General features: G+C 33.6%; 1 protein-coding gene across 1 annotated transcript; it reads right to left on the bottom strand.

Moving 5' to 3' along the window:
• Positions 1-395: 395 nt before the first annotated feature.
• Positions 396-19,464, bottom strand: LOC106474351 (F-box only protein 47-like; the record flags this gene model as incomplete). The annotated part of the gene is made up of 7 exons (XM_022402660.1): positions 396-595; positions 939-1,097; positions 3,803-3,973; positions 4,124-4,301; positions 5,428-5,504; positions 6,883-6,984; positions 19,246-19,464. Coding segments are annotated over 7 exons (1,106 nt in total), but the record flags the coding sequence as incomplete, so codon positions are not given.
• Positions 19,465-23,381: the final 3,917 nt, after the last annotated feature.

Raw genomic sequence — 23,381 nt, 5'->3', positions numbered from 1 at the left:
GTACAATTTAAAGACACAACGTTTCCCTCTTCTACCATCTAATGACATAGAAAGTAATAGATGCATGCTTTAAAGAAAGAAAGTTTCCCTCTGCTACCATCTCATGACACTGAAAGTAATAAAAGTACGATTTTAAGACGCAACGTTTCCCTCTGCTACCATCTCATGACATTGAAAGTAACAGAGGTACGATTTAAATTCACAACGTTTCCCTCTGCTACCATCTAATGATATTGGAAGTAACAGAGGTACGATTTAAAGAGACAACGTTTCCTTCTGTTACCATCTGATTGCATTCAAATTGACAGAGTTATGCTTGTTTACGTTTGTGACAGATCTCATTGTAATTTTTTGTATTTTGATTTAATGAACTGTAAGACATCAAAGCATAATGTCTACTCAGGAGATACTGAAACCAATATTAAGAAATATCCAGTAAAGCAGCAACATACCAACGCCAAGTGGGCCACCAAATTAGTTAGTTCAGTTATCTTGCCGTTCAAAAGCTTGTTTCCCATCATCATTACTGTAACTGGTTCTCCACAAAGCAAATACAAGGTTGCCACATTTTCAAATAACCACTCTTCTGGGATCTCTGTGAAATAATAATTCTATGTGTCACGTTTTTTTTTTTAGTATCGGGAGGAAAGAGAGAAGCAAGAAACTTTTGTTTCATATACTAATTTGCAACAAGTTCTATATTTTTATTGAACATCTTTTATAGAAATAGAACTTTATTTTATATTTGACTCAACAACATGTAATTGCCTTTATAACGGAATATAAAGCAGATGAATACAAACACAGTTTAATTGTAGCATGTTGGCTCATGTGTATGAGGGTGTTAAGTCAATTTTCTATTTGTATGAATAACATTAAAACAACATAACGTTGATAACTACAGACAAACATAGATTCACAGCAACACGTCGATTTACCTGCCAACTCCTCTAAAATTGATATAATGTCGTCATCACTCCAGTCTTTGCTGTATCTCTGTAACAACTTTATTGCTTGAGCTAGCTCCAAGAGATTAACTTTAGCTTCGTTCTGATTGGCTGGTAGATAGTCTGAGAGTTCCCACCACTGTAGTTTGTCTAATGGCAAATATTATAATTAATAACTTTTAACACAAATATATCAGTTAGCATATTTCCTACTAAAAATTTGGATAAACAAGAGATCGCTATCATCTCTCAACACTGCACCTGTAGTCTTTATTTCCGGAAACTTCGCTTCAAAATTTCGAAAGTAATTAACAAGTATATATGTTTATAAAGCACCCACCTTCTTGTTATAATACAAAGTGTCAAGTAACATCAGTAATTATTATTTTCATTGTAACATCATGTTGAGAAGTTATTTCACGCTACATTTTTACAACATTACAGCTCTCACACATAAGAGCTAACATGGTCAACATTATTAAATACATAATAAGCATACTTGAAGGGGTCACTACTCGAAGTTAAAGGAGCGGAAACACGAATTCACAATAAATTTAATAAATCAAGAAATTTTTATACCATAAACTAACTACTTCATGAGCATTAACGAAATGATTAAATATTGTAATAATTAGTTACGTAGAGACAAATGTAAAACATTAAAGTGTATTTACACAATTTTTACAATATTTTCTATAATTTTCTAGATGAGTTGACCATGGGCTGTAAGATTTGACAAATCACCTAAACATTTCAAAGTCATTTTTAGTAAGCTCAACAATAATTTTCTTTCTTTCAGTCGGGAGTGGCCAGTGGTCAGAGTGTTGGTCTGAAGACAACAAGCTCTGAAAGTTTTTATCTTTCCCCTTTAGGCCGGGCATGACCAATATCAGGATATTTGGCTATTGATAGTACGATTTACAAGTGTTTCTCTTTTCTTTTTAGGTCGAGCATGAACAGTACTTAGTGTGTATGGTAACGGACAGCAGGCCGTATTAGAGCTTTTTTTTGCTTTATTTTTACTCTTTGGGTCAAGTGGCCAGTGTTAAACGTATTTTGCTATGGGCAGCAGAATCTGAAAGACTTTTTTTTCCTTCTAGGGCCAGGCGTGGCCAGTGTTTAGTATGTTTTGCTACGGGAAGCAGGCTCTGAAAGAGTATTTGTTTTCCTTGTAGTGAAAGGCGTGGCCAGTGTTTCGTGTGTTTTTGATATACGGTTATCTAGTCACTAACTTCACATGCATACTTCTTTCATTTCATTCATAGCTCATGTATTGTGACAATCTTTATGCCTTTGTCTAGTGACTAACTTCACATGCATACTTCTTTCATTTCATTCATTGCTCCTGTATTGTAATAATCTTTATGCCTTTGTCTAGTGACTAACTTCACATCCATACTTGTTTCATTTAGTTCATAGCTCCTGTATTGTAATAATCTTTATGCCTTTGTCTAGTGACTAACTTCACATCCGTACTTGTTTCATTTCATTCATAGCTCCTGTATTGTAACAATCTTTATGCCTTTGTCTAGTGACTAACTTCACATCCATACTTGTTTCATTTCATTCATAGCTCCTGTATTGTAATAATCTTTATGCCTTTGTCTAGTGACTAACTTCACATCCATACTTGTTTCATTTCATTCTACTTCTTTCATTTCATTCATAGCTCCTGTATTGTAACAATATTTATGCCTTTGTCTTGTGACTAACTTCACATCCATACTTGTTTCATTTAGTTCATAGCTCCTGTATTGTAACAATCTTTATGCCTTTGTCTAGTGACTAACTTCACATCCATACTTCTTTCATTTCATTCATAGCTCCTGTATTCATTGTAACAATCTTTATGCTTTTGTCTAGTGACTAACTTCACATCCATACTTGTTTCATTTAGTTCATAGCTCCTTTCCACTTTTCCGTTATATTGTTGTAGCTGTATTTTGTTTTCAGATACTGTACCTTAAAATTAGTGACATTTAACATGTGACGTTCATAGACCCTTGATAAAGGCGTAAGCCGAAATGTCTGGCACAAGTAATTAAACATTTTTTACTTAAATTTTTTGTTGTCTTCATTATATAATGTTTTCTATCCTTCAGTCACCACTGAAATTTTTTAAAACAAGTGAAAATGTTGAATTAATTAACCTGGAACATAATCTTAGATAAAAGTCAGGTCAGAGAATTTAGTCTTCCCATAAATCAAGTACACAAACTGTGTTCATATTTAGTGCTGTCATAAAGATTGCTCACTTTCCATTTCCAGTCTCATTATTCTATGTAAAATTTCGACCCCTAGCAGTCTCATTATTCTATGTAACATTACGACCCATGGCAGTCTCATTATTCTATGTAAAAGTACGGCCCATGGCAGTCTCATTATTATATGTAACATTACGACCCATGGCAGTCTCATTATTATATGTAAAATTACGACCCATGGCAGTCTCATTATTCTAGGTAAAATTACGACCCATGGCAGTCATTATTATATGTAAAATTACGACCCATGGCAGTCTCATTATTATATGAAACATTACGACCCACGGCAGTCTCATTATTATATGAAACATTACGACCCACGGCAGTCTCATTATTCTATGTTAAATTACGACCCAGAGCAGTCTCATTATTCTATGTAACATTACGACCCATGGCAGTCTCATTATTATATGAAACATTACGACCCACGGCAGTCTCATTATTCTTTCTTACATTACAACCCATGGCAGTTTCTTTACTTTATGTAACATTACGACCCATGGCAGTCTCATTATTTTATGTAACATTACGACCCATGGCAGTCTCATTATTTTATGTAACATTACGACCCAGGGTACCTTAAACACTTACCATTTCTTGCTGGTCCGTAGAGCAGACACAAGAGCTTAGCCTGATGTACAAGTGGCCATGGTTTCAATATTCTTGTCAACCAGAACGCTTTATCTCTGGGTGTGAGGCTAAAGTCCAGGTAAATAGAGCGATAGTACTGCCTTATAAATTGTTCCTCCACTGGCACGGACCCTGGAATATAAATAATGTATTGCATACCTCCAGTAACGAATTGATAGTGATAAGTAGTTTCTCCAAACATTTAAAATATTTTTATTAAATTACTTTTATTATTCTGAGCTAAAAGATTCTTCCACTAAACTCTCAAGGCGGCATATTTACCAGGAGATGCTCGTAGAACACTCTGAACGTGTTTCGTCATCTGCCTGAACGACTGCAGAAAACTGTAGACCACGTGACATTCACTTTCGTCCCATCCTGCAATAACTGTATGTATGAGCCGACCACAGCATCTCAACCAGGAACCCTGAAACTTGGAATTCACAGCAAGTTGTTCCAGCTGGGAGAGAAGGACGAAAATAAATTACCGTCTTCTAGCCGAACCCCATTAACCATTATTAACTGGTTTTGTCACTTATCACTGAAAGATTTGGTTAAGCTGTCTAAAGCCTTCCTTCTATTTGTGGAAATGGATTTCAACTAGCTTTAAATCTGTTTAACTATAAGCAGTGAAGTTTAACATGTCTAGTTATATATATATTAACTTCTCTATGAGGCTGGTTCCTCATATTACTTAACATTTACTAAAAGTGTGTATCTTATTGAGTCTTCCTGCGGTATATTTTAAGTTAAATAATACATTCATACGAATGTTTAAATTGAAGAAATTTAATGCCAACATTGACAGTTCGTAATGGTAACTACTCTTTTGACTAAAATAAAATTCATTGATGCCATCTGGCGGTAACTTATTCTTAAAACGTTTGATGTAGAAGCACAATGATCCAAGAGCTTAATGAAGTTTGTTGTGTCAATTGTGTTTTGTAAACAATAAGACCAAGTTAACGAAAATGTAAATAATTTTCACTTTGAAGAAAGAATTATTTTTGTATGAAAGAAAGATGTTGCTTCATACCAGTATTATATATATATATATATATATACTTCCACAGAGGCGTAGGAACCCACTTTTACAGATTTCACTCATATAACAACTGTAAATTATTAATTTTCTAGGGGACAAGTGCCCAGAACCCCCCCCCCCTAGACTGAGCTGCCTTGGTAGCACGGGAACTGCTATCAGGAACTTCTTATACTTTCAATCTCTCATTGTAAAATCTGCATGTCTAGCCCAGTACCCCATTTTTCAACTCCTTCCTACACCACTGTTCCAAAACCTAATAACAATAACAACTATTGGCTACACATCCTTGTTTATTTCGGTAGTACGTAGACTGGATCATGGAGACATCCTTGGAATTATGAAACATAATTAGATCAGTTTCTAAAACTTTCTGCTTTAATGACAAAACTACACATGTCATATTTTATAACATATCAGCAAAATTTAGAGTTTATATATAATCACATATAATCAATGAGAACTCCTTTGATCCATGTAAATTGCTCTACATTTTTTGTTATTACTTAATCACAACTTGAAATGCACACAAAGTCAAAATTACCGACTGTATAAATTCAATTACAATACGAAGTCTCTCTTTGGTTGGGTACAAGCAGGTTGACCTTTTCATTAGGAGCCCTAAAATACAGAAAATAAATCTGTAATTATAGTATGTATGCGGAGACATAAATATTATAATAAGTAGGCATTTAGTACGTTCCATCAATAAAACTCTTCATTATGCTTATAAATCGTTCGTTGCCTACCTATAGTTATATTCAATTTTAATAAACTAAACGTTTTATGATAAGCACTAGCGGACTACAAGATAATACGTTCTTTAATGTTAATACATTGGACATTTTATGATAAGCACTAGCGGACTACAAGATAATACGTTCTTTAATGTTAATACACTGGACATTTTATGATAAGCACTAGCGGATCACAAGGTAATACTATTTTTAATGTTAATACACTGGACATTTTATGATAAGCAGTAGTGGACTACAAGGTAATACCATCTTTAATATTAATACACTGGACACTTTATGATAAGAAGTAGTGGACTACAAAGTAATACTATCCTTAATGTTAATACACTGGACATTTTATGATAAGCACTAGCGAACTACAAGGTAATACCATCTATAATGCTAAAACACTGGATATTTTGTTATAAATACTGGAGATATAGAAGGTAATACCATCTTGAACCTTAATACACTGGACATTATCTGATAAAAACTGGAAAAATAAAGATAATATTATATTTAATTTTAATACACTAAACATTTTGTTACAAGTAGTGGAGAGGCGAAAGACAAAACCATATTTAATCTTAACACACTGTACATTTTGTTATAGGTACTGGAGAGACGGAAGGTAATACCATTTTAATCATATTACATTGGACATTTTTCACAAGGACTGGAGAGACGGAGAAAATACCATCTTTAATCTTAATATACTGGACATTTTGTTAATAAGGACTGCAGAAAGTAAAGATAATACTACCTTTAATATTAATATCTTAAAACATTTTGTTAATAAGGACTGGAGAGACAGAAGGTAATATTATCTTTAATCTTAATACACTGGACATTTTCTTAATAAGGACTGGAGAGACGTAAGGTAATACCATCTTTAATTTTAATACACTGTACATTTTATTATAAATACTGGGGAAACGAAAGATAATACTACCTTTAATTTTAATATACCGAACATTTTGTTAATAAGTACTGAAGAGTAGAAGGTAATACGATCTTTAATCTTAATTCACTTGACATTATGTGATAAGTACTGGAGGGACGGAAGATAATACAATCTTCAATCTTAATACACTGAATATTTTCTTAATAAGTACTGGAGAAATGAAAGAAAATACTACCTTTGATATTAATACCCTGGACATTTTGTTAATAAGGACTGGAGAGACGGAAGGTAATATTATCTTTAATCTTAATACCCTGGACATTTTGTTAATAAGGACTGGAGAGACGGAAGGTAATACCATCTTTAATCTTAACACATTTTACATATCGTTTATAAGTACTGGCAACAAGGAAGGTAATATCATCTTCAATCATAATACTCTGGACATTTCTTATAAGAACTGAAGAAAAAGAAGATAATATCATCTTTAATCTTAATACACTGGACATTTTGTTAATAAGTACTGGAGAGACGAAAGGAAATACGATCTGTAATCTTAATACACTGAAAAGTTTCGTATATAAGTACTGGTAAAACGAAAGGTAATACGATCTTTAATCTTAATACACTTGACATTATGTGATAAAAACTGAAAAAAAAGGAAGATAATACTATATCTAATTTTAATACACTAAACATTTTATTATTAGTAATGGAGAAATGGAAATTAATATTATCTTGAATCTTAATACACTAGATATTTTGTTACAAGCACTGGCAAGACGAAAGACAATACCATCTTTAATCTTAATACATTGTAAATGTTTTCATAACTACTGGAGAGACGGAAGGTAATGCCATCTTTAATCTTAATTCACTGGATAGTTTGTTATAAGCACTAGAGAGACGGAAGGTAATATCATCTTTAATCTTAATACACTGGACATTTTGTTATAACTACCAGAGAGACGAAAAATAATACTACTTTTAATATTAACACCTTGGACATTTTGTTAATAAGGACTAAAGAGACGGAAGATAAACCCATCTTTAATTTTAATACACTGGAGATTTTGTTATTAGTACAGGAGAAACGGAAGATAATACCATCATTAATCTTAATTCACTTGACATTATGTGATAAGTATTGGAGAGACAGAAGATAATATAATCTTCAGTCTTAATACACTGAACATATTGTTATAATTACTGGAGAGACGGAAGGTAATACCATCTTTAATATTAATACACTGGACATTTTGTTATAAGTAGTAGAGAGACGGAAGATAATACCATCATTAATCTTAACACACTGTATATTTCGTTTATAAGTACTTGAAACACGGAAGGTAATACCATCTTCAATCACAATACACTGGACATTTTTATAAGTACTGGAGAGACAGAAGATAATATCAGCTTAGATCTTAATACACTGGAAATATTGTTAATAAGTACTGGAGAGACAGAAGGTAATACTATCTATAATTTTAACACTGTACAATTTGTTTATAAGTACTGTAGATACGAAAGGTAATATGATCTTTAATCTTAATACACTGAACATTTCGTTAATAAGTACTGGAGAAACGGAAAGTACTACCATTTATAATTTTAACACACTGGTCATTTTGTTAATAAGTACTGCAGAGACGGAAGGTAATACGATCTTTAATCTTAATATACTGGACATTTCGTTAATAAGTATTGGAGAAACAGAAAGTAATACCATCTATAATTTTAACACACTGGACATTTTGTTGATAAGTACTGGAGACACGAATGATGATACTATCATTAATACTAGTACATTGGACAATTTATTATAGGTACTGGAGAGTGCAAAGGTAATATGATCTTTAATCTTAATACACTAGTTATTTTGTTGTAAGTACTGGAGAGACGAAAGATCATACCATATTTAATCTTAACACACTGTACATTTTGTTATAAGTATGGGAGAGACGGAAGGTAATACCAGCTTAATCATACTACATTGGACGTTTTGTTATAAGTATTGAAGAGACGGAAGGTAATACCATCTTTAATCTTAACACATTGTACATTTTGTTATAAGTACTGGAGAGACGAAGGTACTACCAGCTTAATCATACTACAATGGACAGTTTGTTATAAGTATTGGAGAGACGGAAGGTAATACCATCTTTAATCTTAACACACTGTATATTTTGTTATAAGTACTGGAGAGACGGAAGGTAATATCATCTATAATGTTAATATATATGGCATTTTGTCATACGTACTGAAAAGACGAAAGATAATACTATCTTTAATCTTAACACACTGTACATTTTGTTATAAGTACTGGAGAGACGAAGGTGATACCAGCTTAATCATACTACATTGGACAATTTATTATAGGTACTGGAGAGTGCAAAGGTAATATGATCTTTAATCTTAATACACTGGACATTTTGTTAATAAGGACTAGAGAGATAGAAGGTAATACCATCTTTAATATTAATACACTAGACATTTTATTATAAGTAGTGGAGAGACGGAAGGTAATATCATCTTTAATCTTAACACACTGTACATTTCGTTTATAAGTACTTGCAACACGGAAGGTAATACCATCTTCAATCACAATACACTGGACATTTTTATAAGTACTGGATAGAGAGAAGATAATATCATCTTGAATCTTAATACACTGGACATTTTGTTAAAAAGTACTGGAGAGACGGGGGGTAATACCATCTATAATTTTAATACACAGTACAATGTGTTTATAAGTACTGTAGAGACGGAAGGTAACTGATCTTTATCTTCATACACTGGACATTTCGAAGTGTTGCAGTACTTATAATAAATTGTCCAATGTACTAGTATTAGAGGTAGTATCATCATTCGTCTCTCCAGTACTTATTAACAAAATGTTCAGTGTATTAGGATTAAATATCGTATTACCTTCCGTGTTGCCAGTTCTTATATACGAAATGTCCAGTGTATAAAAGTAAATATAGTATTATCTTCCTTTTTTCCAATTTTTATCACATAATGTCCATTGTATTAAGATAAAGATCGTATTACCTTCCGCGTTACCAGTACTTATAGGAAGGTAATACGACATTTAATCCTAATACACTGGACATTTCGTTTATGAGTGCTGGCAATACGGGAGGTAATACCATCTATAATCTTAATACACTAGACATTTTGTTATAAGTACTGGAGAGACGAAAGATAATACTACTTTTAATATTAACACCCTGGACATTTTGTTAATAAGGACTAGAGAGGCGAAAGATAAAACCATCTTTAATCTTAATACATTGGCCATTTTGTTATAAGTACAGGAGAAACGGAAGGTAACGCCATTGTTAATCTTAATACACTTGACATTTTGTTATAAATACTGGCGAGACGGAAGGGAATATTATCTTTAATCTTAAAACACTGGATATTTTGTTGTAAGTACTGGAGAGACGAAAGATCATACCATATTTAATCTTAACACACTGTACATTTTGTTATAAGTATGGGAGAGACGGAAGGTAATACCATCTTTAATCTCAACACACTGTACATATTGTTATAAGCACTGGCAAGACGAAAGATAACACCATCTTTAATCTTAATACGTTGGACATTCTCTTATAAGTACAGGAGAAACGGAAGGTAACGCCATCTTTAATCTTAATACACTTAACATTTTGCTATAAGTACAGGAGAAACGGAAGGTAACACCGTCTTTAATCTTAGTACGCTTAACATTTTGTTATAAGTACAGGAGAGACGGAAGGTAAAACCACCTGTAATCTTAATATACTGAACATTTTGTTATAAGTACTGGCAACACGGAAGGTAATGCCATCTTTAATATTAATACACAAGGCATTTTGTTATAAGTAGTTGAGAGACGGAAGGTAATACAATATTTAATCTTAACACACTGTACATTTGGTTTATAAGTACTTGCAACACGGAAGGTAATACCATCTTCAATCACAATACACTGGACATTTTTATAAGTACTGGATAGACAGAAAATAATATCATCTTGAATCTTAATACACTGGACATTTTGTTACTAAGTACTGGAGAGACGGAAGGTAATACCATCAATGATTTTAACACAGTGTACAATTTGTTTATAAGTACTGTAGAGACGGAAGGTAATACGATCTTTAATCTTAACACACAGGACATTTCGTATAAAAGTACTGGCAACACGGAAGGTAATACGATCTTTAATCTTAATACAATGGACATTATGTGATAAAAACTGGAAAAAAAGGAAGATAATACTATATTTACTTTTAATACACTGGCTATTTTGTTGATAAGTACTGGAGAGACGGAAGGTAATACCATCTATAATTTTATCACACTGTAAAATTTGTTTATAGGTACTGTAGTGACGGAAGGTAATACGATCTTTAATCTTAATACACTGGACATTTCGTTAATAAGTACTGGAGAGACGGAAAGTAATACCATCTATAATTTTAACACACTGGACATTTTGTTAATAAGTACAGGGGTTAGGGAAGTTAATACGATCTTTATTCTTAATACACTGGACATTTTGTTAATAAGGACTGGAGAGATAGAAAGTAATATCATCTTTAATATTAATACACAAGACATTTTGTTATAAGTACTGGAGATACGAAAGGTAATACTACTTTTAATATTAACACCCTATACAATTTGTTAATAAGGACTAGAGAGGCGGAAGATAAAACCATCTTTAATCTTAATACATTGGACATTTTGTTATAAGTACAGGAGAAACGGAAGGTAACGCCATTGTTAATCTTAATACACTTAACATTTTGTTATAAATACTGCAGAGACGGAAGGAAATATTATTTTTAATCTTAATACAATTGACATTTTGTTATAAGTACAGGAGAAACGGAAGGTAAAACGAAGGTAGTATCAGCTTAATCATACTACATTGGACATTTTGTTATAAGTATTCGAGAGACGGGAGTTAATACCATCTTTAATCTTAACACACTGTACATTTTGTTATAAGTACTGGAGAGACGAAAGATAATACTACTTTTAGTATTAACACTGGACAATTCGTTAATAAGTACAAGAGAGGCGAAAGATAAAACCATCTTTAATGTTAATACATTGGACATTGGGGTTAATTAGTACTTCAGAGACGGAAGGTTGTATGATCTTTAAGACAGAAGATAAAACAATCCATAATGTTAATACACTGGAGATTTTGTTATAAGTACTGTCAACACGGAAGGTAATACGATATTTAATCTTAATACACTAAACATATTGTTATAAGTAATGGAGAAATGGAAAGTAATATTATATTTAATCTTAATACACTGGACATTTTGTTATAAGTACTGGCAAGACGAAAGATAATACCATCTTTAATCTTAATACACTGGACATTTTGTTATAAGTACTGGAGAAATGGAAAGTAATATTATATTTAATCTTAATACACTGGACATTTTGTTATAAGTACTGGCAAGACGAAAGATAATACCATCTTTAATCTTAATACACTGGACATTTTGTTATAAGTACTGGCCACAACGAAAAATAATACCATCTTTTATCTTAATACACTGGACATTTTGTTATAAGTACTGGCAAAACGAAAGATAATACCATCTTTTATCTTAATACACTGGACATTTTCTTATAAGTATAGGAGAAACTGAAGGTAACGCCATCTTTTTTCTTAATACACGTAAGATTTTGTTATAAGTACTGTAGAGACCGAAGGTAAAACCATCTTTAATCTTAATACACTGAACATTTTGTTATAAGTACTGGCAACACGGAAGGAAATACGATCATTAATCCTAATACAATGGACATTTTGTGATAAAAACTGAAAAAAAGGAAGATAATACTATATTTACTTAATATCTTAATCTTTAATCTTAACACATTGGACATTTTGTTTATAAGTACTGGCAGCATGGAAGATAATACCATCATTAATCCTAATACAATGGACATTTTGTGATAAAAACTGAAAAAAAGGAAGATAATACTATATTTACTTAATATCTTAATCTTTAATCTTAACACATTGGACATTTTGTTTATAAGTACTGGCAGCATGGAAGATAATACCATCTTTAATCTTAATACACTGGACATTTCGTTTATGTGTACTGGCAATACGGAAGCTAATACCATATTTATTCTTAATACACTCAACATGTTGTTATAAGTACTGGAGAGACAGAAGGTAATACCATCTAAAATTTTAATACACTGGACATTTTGTTAATAACTACTAGAGAGACGGAAAATAATACGATCTTTAATCTTAATATACTGGACATTTTGTTATAAGTACTGGCAAGACGAAAGATAATACCATCTTTAATCTTAATACACTGGACATTTTCTTATAAGTACAGGAGAAACGTAAGGTAACGCCATCTTTTTTCTTAATACAGTTAACATTTTCTTATAAGTACAGGAGAGACGGAAGGTAATATGATCTTTAATATCAATACAATGGACATTATGTGATAAAACCTAGAAAAAAGAAAGATAATACTATATTTACTTTTAATACACTGGACATTTTGTTAATAAGTACCGTTGAGACGGTAAGTAATACCATCTATAATTTTAACACACTGCACAATTTGTTTATAAGTACTGTTGAGACGGAAGGTAATACGATCTTTAATCTTAATACAGTGAATATTATGTGATAAAAACTAGAAAAAGAAAGATAATACTATATTTACTTTTAATACACTGGAAATTTTGTTAATAAGTACTGTTGAGACGGAAGGTAATATTATCTTTAATTGTAACACTGTACAATTTGTTTATAAGTACTGTAGAGACGGAAGGTAATACGATCTTTAATCTTAATACACTGGACATCTCGTTAATAAGTACAAGAGACACGGAAAGTAATACCATCTATAATTTTAACACACTGGACATTTTTTTAATAAGTACTGTTGAGACGGAAGGTAATACCATCTATAATTTTAACACACTATACAATTTGTTTATAAGTACTGTAGAGACGGAAGGTAATACGATCTTTAATCTTAATACAATGGACATAATGTGATAAAAACTGGAAAAAGGAAGATAATACTATATTTACTTTTAATACACTGGACATTTTGTTAATAAGTCCTGGAGAGACGGAAGGTAATACGATCTTTAATCATAATACACTGGACATTTCGTTTATAAGTGCTGGCAACACGGAAGGTAATACCATCTTTAATTTTAATACACTTAACATTTTGTTAATGTCTACTGGAGAGGCAGATGATGATACTACCTTTAATACTAAGACACTGGACAATTTATTATAAGTACTGGAGAGAGCAAAGGTAATATCATCTTTAATCTTAATACACTGGATATTTTGTTGTAAGTACTGGAGAGACGAAAGATCATAAACCATATTTAATCTTAACACACTGTACATTTTGTTATAAGTACTGGAGAGACGGAAGGTAATACCAGCTTAATCATACTACATTGGACATTTCGTTAATAAGTACTGGCAACACGGAAGGTAATACCATTTTTAATTTTAATACACTTAACATTTTGTTAATAAGTACTGGAGAGACGAATGATGATACTACCTTCAATACTAGTACATTGGACAACTTATTACAAGTACTAGAGAGTGCAAAGGTAATATCATCTTTAATCTTAATACACTAGACATTTTGTTATAAGTACTAGAGAGACGAAAGATAATACTACCTTTTTAATTTTGATACACTGGACATTTCGTTTAAAGTACTGGAAAGACGGAAGGTAATACCATCTGTAACCTTAATACACTGAACATTTTGTTATAAGCACTGGAGGGACAGTTAATACATGTTTTATTATAAGCACTAGTGATGCAGAGAGTAATATACTTTTTATCAGATTGATCACTTTATCATAATATATATTTCTTTGGTTGATGGGGATCACGAAAACATGATGAAAGTTACTCCTTGTATTTCATAAGAGTGTTATGGGAGGTTCTGACAATTCAGACGTTTTAGAAACTGGCAATAAATGATAAATTCAAGATCGCTTCCAAGATGACATCCTGAGGAGTAAATAACCATAACTCGTGTTCTAGAGCAGATAACACAATGATTTTGGTGTCTAGATACAGGTTTTAGTGCTCAAGAAAACCACTGGTAACATTAACAACAAAATCAGTCCTGACCCATTCGCAAGGGGTAAATAGCTATAACTCATGTTCTGGAGGAGAGAACAAAATGATTTTGATGTTAAAATATAGATTTTGGTGGATGAAGGAGTTACTTTATGTTGTATATTACTACAATCAGTCCTGAGCTCCAAAGATATTTAGAATGGTTATCATAATGAGAAAGTAGTTCATCTAGAACAGGGGATGTGTGATTGTGTATTGCTTTAAATAGCTGACGATAGACTGACAACACACTACACATCAAAAGCATATACTAACATTCAACAACAAAAACAGCATAAAAAGTTATCCTTTATTAAAATTCATCACACATTGTAGTGTTAGATTACTTGAAGTTAACCTATTTACTACAGAATCATTACATGTACGTATAACAAAATATACACACAGTTAGTGAACCAAAAAACATGTATGTGGTGGAGAAATATGTCATATCCCGTAATTCTATGTCACTCTCAGACCAGCAGTTCAATGTAAGGAACAACAATGAAGTAGTCATGTTGATGGTGGCATTGCCACTGGCACCCTTAAAACAACATTTGGATTTTTGCAAATTGTTCCATCTAATTGGAATCCTTTAAACTTGCAGTAAATGCAATATTGTAACCTGATCATGACGTAAACAGGGTAGTACACGTTGTCCATGTGTAACTCTGAGGTAGATCATCTGGCACTAGCTACTTGCACATATTTGGTACAGGCAGTCCATCTTCCTCCTTGAAGCCCAACCCTTTCGGGTTTAGATCAGGATTATCCAAACAATTCAACTGCAAATATGCAGCATAGAACGCGCGTAAAACATACCCTCTTATAACAAAGTTGGTTGGTGGCAGCTCAACAAATGTTATGTTCTTTGTAATAATGAAGCTGATCTATCGTTGTAGGGGACACCACATGTAAGTATCGGTACCAAGTATTCCTCTGTAGGGGACATCATTTGTAAGTTCCTGTACCAAGTACTCCTCTGTAGGGGACACCACTTGTAAGTACCTGTACCAAGTACTCCTCTGTAAGGGACACCATTTGTAAATACCTGTACCAAGTACTGCTCTCTATGGGACACCGCATGTAAGTATCTGTACCAGGTACTCCTGTGTAGGGGACACCACATTTAAGTACCTGTACCAAGTACTCCTCAGTAGGGGTCACCACGTGTATCAGTACCAAGTATTCCTCTGTAGGGGACACCATTTGTAAGTACCTGTACCAAGTACTCCTCTGTATGGGACACAACTTGTAAATACCTGTACCAAGTACTCCTCGGTAGGGGACACCACTTCTATATACCTGACCTGTACCAAGTACTCTTCTGTATGGGACACAACTTGTAAATACCAAGTACTCCTCTGTATGGGACACAACTTGTGAATACCTATACAAAGTACTCCTCCTTAGGGCACACCGCTTATAAATACCTATACCAAGTACTCCTCCATACGGAATATCACTTCTAAATACGAGTACCAAGTACTCCTTATGGGACACCACTTGTAAATACTTGTACCAAGTACTCCTCGGCAGGGGACACCACTTCTAAATACCTGACCTATACCAAGTACTCCTCCTTAGGGCACACCGCTTATAAATACCTATACCAAGTACTCCTTCATACGGAATACCACTTCTAAATACCTGTACCAAGTACTCCTCTGTATGGGACACAACTTGTAAATAGCTGTACCAAGTACTCCTCCGTAAGTGAGTTAATCCTCCATATGGCTCAAGTTCTTTCCAAAATCCTTCAAATAGACTAATGGGTTTGTTTTAGTGCATCAGTTTTAGTTCCTACTTTACGAGTTGTGTCACTCCCAGTTACAACATGCAAGGCAGGTAAAACTCTACACATTTCTGTTCGTAACTTGTAAATAGGTACCTACCTTGTAGTGTGTCCTACACCACCTCTCATTCAGAGTTCTTTCAGTCCTTGACGTAGAAGCAAACTGAAATAGTGATTACCCAGTACCATAACATCGATATCATTGGATAGTATGAAAATACGTTATATCATTTCAGCCTGAAACCAGCATTCTCAATATCAGCTTGCAGGTCTGGCTATGATAAGCCTACTGCTGTATTGGTGAATCCCCGAATTTTCAATGCAAATGGTTATAATACAATGTTAGGCTTCTTGAAACTGTTTGTCTCTGCTATATGGTGAATAAATAATGACATAAATAAGGAAAAGTCATTATATTTATTAAATCAAGACAAAACAAATAGAGCAGTTACTCCTAAGAAATAATTTGAACAGAAAATCAAGAAATAAGATACATTTTCCTTGTGGTAGCAATTGTGTTATTATACTTATAATAGTTTAGTATTCATTTATTGATATCTGATTATTTTTTTGCATTAATTCGAACATTTATTAAAGTTCCAGTCACATGAAATAGGCAACTTGAATAAGAATCACAAAACATATCAATGGACACCATTGTCTACTAAAAGGCACTTTACTGCATGTGACGATAGCCATCTTGCATTTCCCAAACAGCTGAGAACTAATTTCATTTTTACGTCATAAATGGATTCTTTGACCCCCATAATATATGTCTAGACACCTTAAATCGTTTTGCTATCTACTCTAGAACATGAGATATGGCTACTTACTCCTTTTGGTGGCCATATTGGCAACCATCTTGAATTTATCAGTTTGGTCAAAATTAATCTTGTTGTTAATTTGCCAGTGGTTTCCTTGACCCTCAAAACCTATATCTAGACATCAAAATCATTGTGCTTTCTGTTTTGGAGCATGAGTTAAGGTTATTTGTCCCTCATAGTAACCATCTTGGCGGCCATCTTGAATTCCTCCCTTATTGCCGGGTTCCAAAATGTCTACCCTACTTTTATGAACCTCATAGGCTACCCTTATAATATGTAAAGAGTAATTATTCGGACATCCAGATGTCCATAGGACCACCTCAGTCGTAGAACAATAAGAAGAGACAGAAGATGATACTTTTTATTTTATGTTTGATCATTGTATTATAAAAGTGTGTTATACCAAAGCCACATTGGGCTATCTGTTGTGTCCACCGCGGATAATCGAACCCCGGATTTTAGCACTGCAATTCCGTAGACTTACCGCTGTTTCACTGGGGGCCAATTATGAAGGAGAAAGAGAAAGAAAATAAAACCTTCTTAATTTTAACACTTTGAAGATTTTATCATAAGCAATGATGGTTTCTTTCTTTAATTGTTTTTCATTTCAGAATTTTTGTGAAAAGTTGCACAAACAGCGATCTGTGCACAGCTGTCTCTAATTTTCAACTGATAGACTAAACGAAAGACAACGAGTCAACAACACCCTCCGCCAACTCTTGGACTATTATTATCTACCTGAATAGCGCGATTTAACTATTACTTTTATTGCACATCCACAGCCCTAAAGTACGGAATGCGAGTTATGGGGGCAACGTTACACAAACCAGAAATCTGAATTATCAGTCTAGGCATGCTAAGGAATAGTCCACGTCCTACCATAAACATGGAATAACGAAGTCCCTCTTAACAAAGGTTACAGCTATACTGGTAGTGTATCTAACAAAGTTATTCGAAGTAAAAGCATAATGAGTATATTAGTACTTTATCTGTAAGGCTGTAGTTGTACTGGTAATGTATGCTCTTAGGATAAAATATATGGCAGTACAGCTAATTCGTCTAATGAAGACCAAGAAAGTAAAAGTTATAGCTGTCCTAGTAATGTGACTAAAGTTTCTCAGTGCCCCCAAGAGGCAAACATCCTGAGCCCGGGCCAATTAAAAGAATGAATAGGTTAAAATTTGTGATTTTTTAAACAATAAATTTTGAAACTTATTTCGAACATATACAGTTTGGTTTGGTTGTTGCTAAGTGCTAAGTTACAAAATGGAAGATCTATGCGCTACCAACCACAAGTATCGAAACCCTATTTTAGCTTCTTAATTCTGCATTTTTACTGAAGAAAGTTCGAATCTTTGCTAACAGGTGTCAGCTCTATGCTGGACGAAATACCAGCTTGTCTCGGTAGTCAGTTGGAGTTCGTTAGATGATAAGTCTACACGTGTTAAGTTTAGTTTAGTTTTCGCCAAGTTCTCTGCGTTGCAAGTATTGTTTTGCAATGTGAATACTTATACATATAAATCTGGATCTACTAAACTAAGAAAATTACTATACTAAACAGTTAATTACTATTCAATGTTCCTAAACTATTTCAATCACCTTCATATAAATATATTTTTATCCTAGACCAGGAAATTACACTTGGAGGTGGGACTGAAGTCTCAATAAGCAAAAACTGCGACGACGTTGATAATTTATCTAACGCTTTGAGTAAAAGTAATAACTCTACTGTTATTTTTTTTAAAGTCACTATAAGTAAATACTGTGACTGTTAAAATGTGACGTTTAATCCCACTATTCATTGGTAAGGAGTATCCTAAGAGTTGGCGGTGGGTGATATTGACTAGCTGTATTCCCTCTAGTCTTTCACTATTAGATTAGCGCAGACAACCCTAGATTAATTTTGCATGAAATTCAACAAACAAATATACTTACCTATAGTTTCAAAGTGTCTGTTTTCTTGAACAATGCTGCTTGTAGGATCAAAAATATTTAAACAGCGACTCTGCATCAGACGACGAACTCCATGCAGATCATCTAAATAGTTCTGAACAACATTGCGGATGGATTTCGAACATATCGTCAGTAAACTCAAATCTTCAACTGTAAAACCGGAAATAAATACCTTTCCAATAATCCCAAGTGTAATAATAACTTAAAAAATGGTAATTTCATATAAGCAAAATACATTAAATCATCTGACGTGACCTTCAAACTGTATTTCCAAAAATACATAACAAAAAAGTATATAACGCAAAAATCCTCACAACAAATCACGTAGCGCCTTAACTTCACGTCTGTAAATTCAACATGTTAAAGATAAAATTCATGGATAATCACGTGCATTGTTAAAAAAAAAAAAGTAAAGCCATTATCAGTTAGAAGCAAAAGAGAATAAGTGTTTTGCTGCTAAAACTTGAGTAGGCTTAGTGTTCTGCGGGTGTAGTTGTAGGGAATACATAGAGTCGAGAAAATGATATTAAAACGACTTTTAAAATGCAAATCGGCAAATCACGTAACAACTACAGCTGATATAGTCCCGGTGGAACCGCACGTATAAGAAGTACATTTTGACGTTGTTTGTCGTCCGTAAATAGTTATATGTCACCAAAAATTGATCGCTTTGGGGAAGAGTAAGTAACAGTTCTTTTCAACGCAAAATATTCACATCATAAAGACTTGGAATTTTCAAAACGGGAATATCCCTTGTACTAAATAACATTGAAAAACAAAGGAATATCAATCGACTTTGGATACAAGGAACATCCAGAAAAATCGTACCCCAGCCGTGGGAAGCAAGGTCAAGTGTCTTGTAACAACTGAGTTTCAATGAGATTAACGGTCAGTGGCAAACAGAGGTTAAACTGGGATTTTCAAAATTTTGACATCCAATCAGAAGACCAGGAACGCTAACGGCTTGAATTTGACATCCAATCAGAAGACCATGAACGCTGACGGCTTGAATTCTCAAGATGCAGAACTCAGTTTCAGACCATTCCGCTCCAATTTAGCTCCTTGTGGCAAAAGTCAATGTGTCCCAAGAAACAGTCCGGAACATAATCAAGTAGGAACTCATTCTAGAAGAAGTGACGTGTGCACAAGTTGCTTTTAGGACAGGTCCATTCAACCGTCACAAACGGGGTATATGGGTATTAAGGCTATTCCATATGAATACTTAATGAATTTTTGTGCGATAAGTGTTGAATCGAGTGCTGGGAAACCGTCGTCTAGACGGCTGCGTTTTCGATATGATAGCCTTATAACTGGGCCATTTACAATAGAAACTACGCTGCAGAACTATTGTCAAGTTGTACCGTCGTCAGATACAGCATGAGCGAACGTGGTGGCATGGGCTGTAGCGACGTTGTGAAACGCCAAAATCGTTTTAATATAAACTTTTTAGTCTTCTTTGTTTTAAAATAAACTTAAAATAAGGATTTTTTTTTAAGATATGAAACTTTAAGAGAAACTTGAGTATATTGAGTATTGTGTTATTTAAAATACAATACAATTCTGTTACAATTTAAATATCTGTAATGTTAATGTGTGTTGTTAAAATATTCCTTTTTGACTCCTGCCACACGAGTATTTTCAGTACTAAACCTAGGATGGTGAACATTCCGGAAAGTGGTAATGTAGGGTTATTTTGATATATCTCAATAAATGAAACTTGGCACAACTTCTAAAACTGAAAAACAATTATATATTAATGAAAATATGACATGACGAAATCTACATGTTTGCTACTAAGGTGGTACCACACTGAAAATTATACCATCCTTTTTATACTTACTTTTACTTGCAGAAATGGCATTTTTAACTTGAGAATCGCTAGGGAAATCATATTGTAATGCATCTTGCACAGTGGCACAGCTGTATGTCTACGGACTTACAACGCTAGAAACCGGGTTTCGATACCCGTGGTGGGTAGAGTACAGCCCATTGTGTAGCTTTGTGCTTAACTTCAAACATACAAACTTTTTTTTATGGCAATGATACTATTGTAACCATTCTTTTATGTTTCGTTGTCAATGCATTATTAATTGATGAATCTCTGACTCAAATGGTAGTTGGATATCGTCGAATAAATTTTTCCCTCGTCCAACCTAAACCCCCGGTTTAACTTAATCGCTACACTTAAACCATCACATTCACAATCACATCTAGAACATTTCAAGCTTGTTTCACTTGAACCATCACATTCACTACCACATCTAGAACATTTCAAGCTTGTTTCACTTAAACCATCACATTCACAATCACATCTAGAACATTTCAAGCATGTTTCACTTGAACCATCACATTCACAACCACATCTAGAACATTTCAAGCTTGTTTCACTAAAACCATCACATTCACAAACGCATCTAAAACATTTCAAGCTTGTTTCACTTAAACCATCACATTTACAACCACATCTACAACATTTCACTAAAACCATCACATTCACAACCAAATCTAGAACATTTCACTTAAACCATCACATTCACAACCACATCTAGAACATTTCACTTAAACCATCACATTCACAACCACATCTAGAACATTTCACTTAAACCATCACATTTACAACCACATCTAGAACATTTCACTTAAACCATCACATTTACAACCACATCTAGAACATTTCAAGATTGCTTCACTTAAACCATCACATTTACAACCACATCTAGAACATTTCACTTAAACCATCACATTCACAACCACATCTAGAACATTTCAAGCATGTTTCACTTAAACCATCACATTTACAACCACATCTAGAACATTTCAAGCTGGCTTCACTTAAACCATCACATTTACAACCACATCTACAACATTTCAAGCTGGCTTCACTTAAACCATCACATTTACAACCACATCTACAACATTTCAAGCTGGCTTCACTTAAACCATCACATTTACAACCACATCTACAACATTTCAAGCTGGCTTCACTTAAACCATCACATTTACAACCACATCTAGAACATTTCACTTAAACCATCACATTCACAACCACATCTAGAACATTTCAAGCATGTTTCACTTAAACCATCACATTTACAACCACATCTAGAACATTTCAAGCTTGTTTCACTTAAACCATCACATTTACAACCACATCTAGAACATTTCAAGCTTGCTTCAATTAAACCATCACATTTACAACCACATCTAGAATATTTCAAGCTTGTTTCACTTAAGCCATCACATTCACAAGCACATCTAAAACATTTCAAACTTGTTTCACTTAAACCACCACATTCACAACCGCATCTAGAACATTTCAAACTTGTTTCACTTAAACCATCACATTCACAACCACATCTAGAACATTTCAAGCTTCTTTCACTTAAACCACAAATTTCACAACCACATCTAAAACATTTCAAACTTGTTTCACTTAAACCACCACATTCACAATCACATCTAGAACATTTCACTTAAACCATCACATTCACAATCACATCTAGAACATTTCACTTAAACCATCACATTCACAATCACATCTAGAACATTTCAAGCTTGTTTCACTTAAACCTTCACATTCACAACCACATCTAGAACATTTCAAGCTTGTTTCACTTAAACCACCACATTCACAATCACATCTAGAAAATTTCACTTAAACCATCACATTCACAATCACATCTAGAACATTTCAAGCTTGTTTCACTTAAACCACCACATTCACAATCACATCTAGAACATTTCCCTTAAACCACCACATTCACAATCACATCTGGAACATTTCACTTAAACCATCACATTCGCAATCGCATCTAGAACAAAAATCCGATCCACTTAATGATAACAAAAACATTTTATTTTTTCATCAGCTTTTTAAACTTCTTGTCTCTCCTTTTCTCTTTGCTCAACTGCATGCTGCAATAACTTCCTATCTCTCCATTGACTCGCTACATTGCATGCTGCAATAACTTCTTGTCTCTCCTTTGTCTCGCTCCGTTGCATGCTGCAATAACTTCTTATCTCTCCTTTGCCTCACTCCACTGTATGCTGCAATAACTTCTTGTCTCTCCTTTGGTCTCACTCCACTGTATGCTGCAATAACTTCTTGTCTCTCCTTT

The sequence above is a fragment of the Limulus polyphemus genome, unplaced genomic scaffold (assembly GCF_000517525.1).
Source record: "Limulus polyphemus unplaced genomic scaffold, Limulus_polyphemus-2.1.2 Scaffold7107, whole genome shotgun sequence".
NCBI classification, from domain to species: Eukaryota; Metazoa; Arthropoda; class Merostomata; order Xiphosura; family Limulidae; genus Limulus; species Limulus polyphemus.
This window is presented reverse-complemented; position numbering and strand designations above follow the sequence as displayed.